At 35.2% G+C, this 10,534-nt stretch overlaps 1 protein-coding gene across 1 annotated transcript; it reads right to left on the reverse strand.

The window, feature by feature from the left end:
* Positions 1 to 8,377: 8,377 nt before the first annotated feature.
* Positions 8,378 to 9,159, reverse strand: LOC133825053 (uncharacterized). The gene is made up of 2 exons (XM_062258049.1): positions 8,790 to 9,159; positions 8,378 to 8,682 (listed from the first exon to the last, which is right to left on the reverse strand). Exons 1-2 carry the CDS (start codon positions 9,157 to 9,159, stop codon positions 8,654 to 8,656), a joined length of 399 nt encoding a protein of 132 aa, XP_062114033.1. The 3' UTR covers positions 8,378 to 8,653.
* Between the last annotated feature and the right edge of the window lie 1,375 nt (positions 9,160 to 10,534).

A 10,534-nucleotide genomic window follows, 5' to 3' on the forward strand; every position in this document is an offset into this window, starting at 1 on the left:
TATAGAAATCTTCCTCACTGAATAGATATAAACCAGAGCAAGGGATAATCCTTTTCACCCTTTCCAAGAATGTCTGTGGAATACACTCGCTTATAGACTTATTTGACGAAGAAGAGTTGGACATCTGCAACAAAGGAAAAATAAAGAGTAAAGTTAGTAAGTGAACATAATGAAGCAAATAGCTTGGGGCATATCCATTAACTAAGGAGCAAAATTGAAGAAACTGAATGGAAATAATTTATTTTTTTAGGGCCCCAGGTGGTCGGCCTATGGTTTGGGCCAACCACCCTGGATCTTGGATCCCTGGAAGTCACCCAGGGAGAATGGTGGTCGGCCTATGCTAAGGTTTGGGCCGACCACCCAAGACTGGGGACCCTGGAAATTGCCCAGGGTATGGGAGTGCAATCTAGAGTTGGATTTTGTAACCCTAGAAATTGCCCAGGCTAAGGAAGCCCTTGGGGGTGGTCGACCCATGATGGAAACCCTAGGGTGCTCAACCCATGGTGGGATATGTAAGCTTGGAAGTCATATAAGGCAAGGGAAATGCAAGGGAAGCCCTAGAGATGGTCGACCCATGATGGAAACCCTAGGGGTGGTAGGCCCATGATGGAATTTACATCCCTGAAAATCACTTATGCGTGGATCTGAAACCCTGAAAGTCGCCCAACCCTAATGTTTATAAGCCTGAAAATCGCCAGACCAAGGGAACTTAAGGGTGGTCAGCCTAGGGCTTTACAAGCCTAAAAGTCGCCAGGTTAGTGAATCTCAAAGAGTGGTCGACCTAGGTCAGAGTTTTACAAGCCTGAAATCACCTATGCTAGGGTTTGGAACCCTAGAATTCGTCCAGGCTAGGAAAATCATAGGGCGATCGGCCTATACTTATCTAAACCCTAAGCATCACGGAAAAAGGGGCAAGGAACAAGCCAATTTTTGATTCAAACAAGTCAATTATTTTGGATCAAAACAAAACAAAACAAGGAGATTCACACAGATTCCTCAAAGATTCAAAGTATTTCTTCTAAATCTACGCACATTTAAATTAAATGGTGTAAAGATTATGAGAAAATACTTACCCAAGTGAAGATCTGAGTTTGATAAAGAATTGAAGAAATCACGCGTGGAGAACCTTAGAGCTTAAGCGCACAGAGCAAAGAAATGAGAAGTGAATACCCTACTTATAGCCTCTCAAGCTAACCATATATTTTTAAGAATTCAAAATCCTTGAAAAATATATGGTATTGTTAAAAATTCAAAATTCCTTGAAAAGTATCTTATATTTTTAGGAATTCAAAATCATTGAAAAATATTTTGTATTTTTAGGAATTAACATCCTTGAAAAATATATTATATTGTTATGACTTCAAAATTCCTTGAAAAATATATTATATTTTTAGGACTTCAAAATTCCTTGAAAAATATATTATGTTTTTAGGATTTCATAATTTTCTTGAAAAATATATTATTATTAGTTTGTAAATGTTATGTATATAATTATTAATTCTAATTGTTTGTACTTTGGTAAATATGTCTGGGCAATGGCCTCGAAAAAAGATTCTTTATGGGTGAGATGGGTACATGCTGTGTATATTAGAAAGACCGAATGGTGGGACTATAAAGCACCAAGTGACAGCAGCTAGTATTGGAAGCAGATAGTAAAAGTCAAGGAGAAATACAAGAATCTGAGTATGGCACAAATTTGTTCTACTGGGGTTTTCAAGATTGCAGAGGGACACAAAGCTTTAGTTACACCATATCAAAAGGTCTCTTGGTATAGGAAAGTCTGGAATAGAGCCATCATACCAAAGCATAGATTCACTTTATGGCTGGCTTTGTTAGACAGGTTACAACTGAAGGATAGATTATTCAGATTCAATATAGCTAGTGATAATCAATGTCTGTTGCGTGCTAGTGGCAAGGAATCACGAGAACATGTTTTTTTTGCTTGTCACTTGAGCTCTACATGTCTGAGCACATCAAGGTCTGGCTGGATTGGAATTCAGCAGCTTCTAACTTACCCAAGCTACTACGGTGGATAGCAAAGTCACGAATTTGTAGATTCAGGAAGCAAGTGTTCATAGTGGCTTTGGCTGCATTGATATATCAGATTTGGTGGGCCAGAAATGAAGCTTTGTGGAATCATAGAGTTTATACAGTCACAGTTAATATTCAAAAAATTCGAAGTAATGTAAAGAATAGAATTAGAAGTCTTATGACTAACAAGATACAAAGGATATATAGAGAATGGTTTGAAAAGTTGTAATAGAATGTTGACAGGCCTATTAAATTGGTGATGTTAGTTTGTAAATTGAAAGTAAGCAATACACAGATCTGATTTACCAAAAAAAAAATTGTTTGTACTTTATTATTATTATTAATGTCTAATGGTTTGTAATTATTATGATGATTATTATTATTTTTATCATTATTATTATTGGTTTGTAAAGCTTTTTTCATATATAAATAAAAAATATTTATTATTGGTTTGTAAAGCTTTTTTTATATATAAATAAAATATATTAATGGTTTATTATTATTATTATTATTATTATTATATCTTATCTGTTAATATTAATGTCTAATGGCTTGTAATTATTATGGTTATTATTAGTATTATTATTGATTTGTAAAGCTTTTTGTATATAGAAATAAAAGATATTAATGGTATATTAATATTTGCAGAGATGAGTTTCATATTGTTGTGGAAGGAAATTAATGTATTTTAAATATTTCATTTTTTCAATGTCAAATTGTATTAAGAAACATCAATTTAATTTATATTTCTTTAACAAGTTTGGAGTACTAATAGAATGGTAGAGGTGTTTATATTATATTCAAAATAGAAAGGTTGGTGTAAATATTAATGCAGACGGTGAAAGATTTTGTTCACGGTTAAGATTGATCGTGGAAGAATTTCAAAACATAATATACCAACAGCTATAAATGTGGACAGTTTTCATAGTTGTCATGTGATTAATCACTTCAGCATAAGAAATAATAAAATGATAACTGGGTCATAATTCATAGATGATAATCTATCTTTTATAACCTTTTACTATCATTTCATTACACTAATATCAATTCTTGTTTTTAAAGTAAATATTTAATAATCTAATAAAAAACAATAAGTACTTAAATAAATGTATAAACATTCATAACTACAGGTACACAACCCAACAAATTTGTATAACATTGCATCTTTATAGTATTTAGACTGCAACATATAACAACAGTTCATGCTTTTATGCATAATACGCACACCAAGATTAGAAGTGGGCAATGCTTTTCTTCGCCAAAACAAGGGAATATACTTATTTAGTATCTTATGTTTTTGCAAAGTATCATTTTGGTGCCTTCTGTTTTCAATAATACTCATATGGTACCCTGTATTTTAAAATCGTACATATTTGGTACCCTAAATTCAGATTTGATAGATAAAATTTTGTCAATTTAATCAAACTGCTGTCAATTATATAAGTTACAAATTTAAATTTAATTACATAATTACATATAACTGATGACAGTTTGATCATATTGACAAAATTTTATCAAATCTGAGTTTAGGGTACTAAATATGTACGATTTTAAAATCCAGGGTACCATATGAGCATTATTGAAAATAGAAGGTACTAAAATAATATTTTGCAAAAACATAGGGTACCAAATAAGTATATTCCCCCAAAACAACAACCAAATTATTTCCAAACTCTTACACTGTTCTATATTTCTATTATTTATATAAAACAATACACCTTTGCAACAAACAACAAACTTCAAACTGAAAAACATCTCCAACTCCAAGTAATTAACCCCTTTACTTCTAAATTTCTTAACATCCCACAAAGTCAATATGATTTTCTCCAATTTCTAATAGTTCCACCTCTTTTAATTCATGTTCAACCGCATCAACATTTTTTTGTCTTTTTCTGCATCTTCAATTTTATTTATATTGTTCTCTGTCTCCAGATATTAAAAATGAATTTAGAAATTAAAATAATTGTTCCAAATTGAGCTGTACAAGCAAATTGATACCTGAGATCCTTTTTGCTATATCTTCATTGGTATTTTTGGCAACATCTTCTTATTGAATTGTCCCTCTTTAGCATGAAGAAACCTACAAATGACAACAAAGTGCTTAAATAGCTCGCAATTTTTGCACAAAAGAAACAAAAACTTATGTAGCCTCAGAGGCGATAATCCTTGAGTCGGTGTTCTTGAGAAGAATGTCAGTCATTACTACCACAATATTAACATATAATTATATTTACTTAACAATGCAATAATCATCTAAAATACTAAGAAAACCAGCCACATTATTCTCTTTTCTATTTATGTCTGAGAATACTTTAGTCATAATGGAGGTTTAGCAAAAAGAACTAATACATGCCATTCTAACGTTTGTGAACAAAAGCAATGTAAAACAAAAATTACAAACATTATTCACAATAAGCACAAGTTACAGAAAAAGAAAATAAGAAGCAGCTAAACTTATAAGCCCATACCTGTTAACGCACGTCGTCACTTGGAGAGCCAAAAAGTTTTACAACCTTTGTGTTCTCAGAAGTCAGTCCCATAAGCATACAAGGTAATTTGAGATAACAAAACTAATAAGCCCCATCCCAACAACATCCTCTAAGAGCTGTATGTTAAATATAAATTATATTATGAGCATAAATTCATAAATCAGATTCAAATCAACATAGCATGCTCATACAATAATCCAGGAACACTTTTTATTTAGAGCATTGAATTGAATATATAGAGATGAAACATACCTGACATTGAGTCTCCAATGTTCATCCTTGAATCTCTCACGATCTACACAAGACAATATTAGAAAACAATACAAGAGAGATCTTATGGAGAGCAACCCTTACCAAACCATATGCCACAGTGTTTTTCCCAACAACATATATGTTCAATATATATGTCCCATATGCCTTCTTACCCTAAGGGGTATATTGGGCCTATTGGGCTTATATTATCAGATATGGTGGACTATGATTTAATGGGCCAACCTATAGTCTTTAGGGTGCTACCATGTGCCTCAATTGCAATTAGATTAATATTAACCATCCCATTATGGTCTTTAACTATTCGTAGGCACTCTAGAAAATGATTGTGATAATGGAATTATGTTTGTAATTATATTAGTCCATATAAAATTCTAACATTCTCCCACTTGGACAATATAATCAAACCACCATAATGTTGTCCATCACAAAAGACAGTCTAATAAATCATATATAATATCATATAGATAGGATACATATATTATTTATGATTCGGTCTTGAGGACATTAAAAAACAATAACAATCATTAAACCAAACATGCATGTGGTACATTAATTTGAGACTATGCGCATTCATCTCCTTTTGTACCTGTCAGTTCGGTGAACAATAGTATATACTTATATAAACATATATACGTAACAGCAACAATAAGAAGTGACTTCAATTATCATTATGCATGTTCATAACAAAACGGAAGCTATAAGCAATCCATACAAAATACTAGCATGTTTGATACATAATAACAAAACTCCCACTGAGCTCAACAAGCTAGGCTCCTAACAATCCCATCCGAGCAACATGCTCCAGAAATACACATATGGGTAAGCCTTTCGTTAGTGGGTCTGCCAACATGCTAGTGGTAGGCGTGTACTCAATAGAAATGAGGGACTCAGCGACTTTCTCTTTAACAAAATAGTACTTTATATCAATATGCTTTGAGCGAGAAGTACTCCTAGTGTTCTTAGAGAAAGCTACTGCTGCGGAGTTGTCACAATACAATTTCAGCGGCCTCGAAATAGAGTCTACAACATTCAAAGCTGAAATGAAATTCCGCAGCCATATTGCTTGACAAGTAGCCTCATAACACGCCATATATTCTGCCTCCATCGTAGAAGAAGCTGTGAGTGTCTGCTTGACACTTTTCCATGAAACAGCTCCTCCTGCCATCATATAAATGTAGCCTGAAGTGGACTTTTTATCATCCACGCATCCTGCATAATCAGCGTCACTGAACCCAACTATATCAAGAGTGTCAGCTCGCCGATAAGTCAACATATGATCCTTTGTACCCTGAAGATACCTCATGACTTTCTTAGCCGCTTTCCAATGGCTAAGACCAGGATCACTCAAGTATCTACCCAACACGCTGACAACAAAAGCAATATCAGGGCGTGTGCATACTTGAGCATACATCAAGCTACCAACCAATGACGCATAAGGAATGACTTTCATTTCATCTCTCTCTTTATCATTTTGTGGACATTGGGCCTTTGAGAACTTATCACCCTTCACTATCGGTGCCTTCCCAGGAGAACATGTATGCATATTGAATCTTTTCAAGATCCGATCAATGTAAGTCTTCTGAGACAAACGAAGAATACCATTAGCCCTATCTCGAAGAATCTGAATCCCAAGCACATAGGAAGCCTCGCCAAGATCCTTCATATCAAAATGGCTAGACAAAAGTTGTTTTGTCTCAGACAACAGATCATAATTATTAGATGCAAGCAGGATGTCATCAACATACAATACTAGAAAAATATAGCTGCTCCCACTGACCTTCATGTATATACATTGATCTACTACATTCTCCTTGAAGCCATTTGCAGAGACAATCATATCGAACTTGAGATACCACTGCCTTGATGCTTGTTTAAGCCCATAGATAGACTTTTTGAGCTTGCAAACCATGTGTTCTTTGCCAGACTTCTCAAAACCAATAGGTTGAGTCATGTAAACATCTTCAAATAAATCTTCATTCAAGAAGGCAGTCCTCACATCCATTTGATTGAGTTCTAGATCAAAATAAGCAACTATAGCCATAATGATTCGCAACGAATCTTTGGTGGAAACAGGTGAAAAGGTTTCTTTGAAATCAATACCTTCTCTCTGGCTATAGCCCTTAGCCACAAGTCTAGCCTTATACCTTTCCACTTGCCCATTGGAGTCACGTTTGATCTTATACACCCATTTGCATCCAATAGGTCTGCAACCTTTGGGTAATTCAACCAACTCCCAAACTTCATTTTGTGACATAGAATTCAACTCATCTTTCATTGCATCCATCCACAACACAGATTGAGGACTATTCATAGCTTCTTGATAGGTGACTGGCTCAAAAGTGTCTCCGACATCAAACTCATGTTCCTGTAAATAGACAAGGTAGTCATTAGGAATAGCAGACCTGCGGGTTCTCTGTGATCTTCTCATCATAGCTTCATCATCCCCAATATCAAGATTTTCACCTTGTTCTTGATTTTGAGGTTCATCATGAGTTTCTGCCGGAATCTGTTCAATCACAGGGTCATCAATAGGAGCGGAAGCGACAGGTACAGGGACAAAAATACGTTCTTCCCTGAAAAAAATTTCTCTTGACCCTTGACTTGAACCAAATTCATCCTCAAAATAGACAGCCCTATCTGATTCTATAACCCTGGTGGTGTGAGATGGGCAATAAAATCTGGAACCCCTTGATCCAATGGTGTAGCCCACAAAATATCCACTAATGGTCTTCGAATCAAGTTTCTTAGATTGTGGATTATAGGGCCTCACTTCTGCTTTGCAACCCCAAACATGAAAATGACGCAAGCTTGGTTTCTTACTTGACCATAGCTCATAAGGCGTCTTCGGGACAGACTTGCTAGGCACTTGATTCAAGATATAAGCTGCAGTTTTTAATGCCTCACCCCATAAAAAATCTGGCAAGCTAGAATGAATCAACATACATCGCACCATGTCAAGAAGAGTGCGATTTCTCCTTTCAGCAATTCCATTCTGTTGGGGTGTCCCTGGCATTGTATATCTTGTATTAATACCACATTCCTGCAAGTATTTGGCAAAAGGCCCGGGGTTCCTTCCAGTTTCATCATAACGTCCATAATACTCTCCACCTCTATCAGAGTTGACAATTTTAATCTTCTTTCCCTTTTGAAGCTCAACATTCGTCTTGAAAATCTTAAAAGCATCCAAAGATTCAGATTTTTCACGAATGAGCTCAACATGACCATACCGGGAAAAATCATCAATGAAGGTGATAAAGTATCTATAACCACCCATAGCAGGTGGAACAATAGGCCCAAAAATATCAGTATGAATAGTGTCCAATACATCTGTGCACCTGTCTAACTTGCTCTTTCTAACCTTGGCAGTCAACTTTCCTTTTATACAATCAACACAGGCAGTGAAATCAGAGAAATCAAGATCCTGAAGTACACCATCCTTCACCAATCTCTCCATTCTATCTCTAGAAATATGGCCTAAACGTTTATGCCAAAGCATAGAAGATTTAAAATCTGATCTTGCACGTTTTGACCCAACAATAGCATTAAGAGAAGAAGAACAAGAAGAAGTAGAAGTAACGGGAACAACATCATGTAAATCAAGCTTATATAAGTTTCCACATAAAGTTCCATTTCCAACCAACATAGAGTCACAATACAAAGTCAGTTTTCCAGATCCAAAATGAAGACTATAACCTAGTCTATCCAAAATAGATACAGAAATCAAATTCCTCCTAATAGAGGGTAAATAAGCAACATCATGCAACTCCAAAAAATGCCCAGTATTTAGCTGCAGTCTGACAGTCCCAAAAAATTCAACTCTGACTTTAGTATCGTCTCCCATGTATACATGCTCCTCCAACCTACTCGGTCTTCTTCGGTTTGTCACTGCCTGCAAGGAATTAGTAACATGAATTGTAGCTCCAGTATCTAACCACCAAGTGTTTGAGGGCACATCAATAATATTGGACTCTAAACAAACCATCACAAGACAATTACCTTTCTTCTCTAAGTGAGCTTTGAGCTTTCGACAATCAGCTTTCTTATGCCCAAAGCATTGACAAAAGTTGCACTTCCCTTTGAAAAACTCATTCTTATGACCAGTTGAAGATGAGCTAGCTTGCCCATTTCCCTTAGGATGGTTGGCTTTCTTCTTAGGATGCTTTTGGTCACTAGAGTTGTTGGAAGTGAACTTTCTCTTGTGAGGATTGTTTGGGTTCGCCACCATGGAGATACTTCTTGCCCTACCTTTTCTCATGTCCTCCTCTTCCTTGGCAAGAATAGCAGACATCTCCCCAACAGTCCATTGCTCCTTCTGAGCATTGTAGATTGATCTGATTGAATCAAACTGAGATGGAATATTCTCCATCACTAACCACACCATGTAATCCTCACCAAGGTCCATATCCATGGCCTTAAGTTTATGATAGTGGCCCATGAGCTTGTCAATGTGAGCCCTGATGTCACCTGAACCATCGTAAACAGTGTGATGCAGCATGTTCAAGTGTTCATTCTTCTCATTCTTTGAGAATTTCTTATACTTTTCCTTAATGGCAGCAAGAAAATCCTTTGCATTCTCAGACTTGGGAATACTATCACGAATGGATTCGTCCATGTGATATCTCATAAGCATCAAGCAACAACGATTGGAGTGTTCCCAGTCCTCGTAAGATTTCTTATCCTTCTCAGTAGCATCATCAGCAGGCTTAGATGGTGCATCAATTCTCAAGGCCAAGTCCACTTTCATGAAGGTCAAGTTCATCGTGATATTTTCAATCCACTGCTTGTGGTTGGTTGCATTCAGCGTCAAGACGGCAGGAGATCTAGGAATGTTTACAGCTGAATGAGAAACAAGAGCAATAACTATTAAATACATGTTATGATAAACCATGTCATTTGTGCTCTTTTCTCATCAATATATGATCGCAAAATAACAAATGATCATTATGTATGCTAGAGTTCTTAGACAAACACACAAAATAGAACTCATACACAGGTAAGAACAATCTATTAAACATTATAATCAAATACATTAATTTACTATCGAAAGGATAGATAAATTGTGATTCATAATATTTAATAAATTTTCTTCACCATATTAAGCATCCTTAGCAAGCAATTATTATCGATAGGATAAGTAATTACTTGTATGGATCTTAATGCAAATTTGGAGGATGATACAAAATTTAAATAAATTAATATTTAAATGTTCCTCATTACCAAACAATTCACCTGCTTATTCTTACGACAGGCAAGAAAATAAACAATAATTGTTGACAATATATAATAAGATTTATGCCACAAAAGATTAAATACAAATACAATTATGAATAGAATTCATAGGTTAATCTTGTGCATAAACATATATAAAATAGGGTGTAAGAATAGGAGTGAAATGGTAAAAATTTGGCCAAAAAAGGACACCTCACGCGCCCAAAAAAAAAAAAAAAATTTATTAATTTTTTTTTTAAAAAAAAAAAGTTTCAAAAAACGACATGTAGTTTACAAAAAACGACATGTAGTTTACCAAAAACGACATGTAGTTTAACAAAAACGACATGTAGTTTACCAAAACGATTTGTCGTTTGTCACCATAAAAAATCGACCTTCACACCTCAAAACGACGTGTCGTTTTCAAAAAACGACGTGTCGTGTTTTAATAAAAATTCGACCCCCTCAGACGTCAAACGACGTGTCGTTCCGTACGAAGGACATGTCGTTTTGCCTGACAGAGGCAAAACGAC

This window comes from Humulus lupulus, chromosome 3 (genome assembly GCF_963169125.1).
Source record: "Humulus lupulus chromosome 3, drHumLupu1.1, whole genome shotgun sequence".
Taxonomy (NCBI): Eukaryota; Viridiplantae; Streptophyta; class Magnoliopsida; order Rosales; family Cannabaceae; genus Humulus; species Humulus lupulus.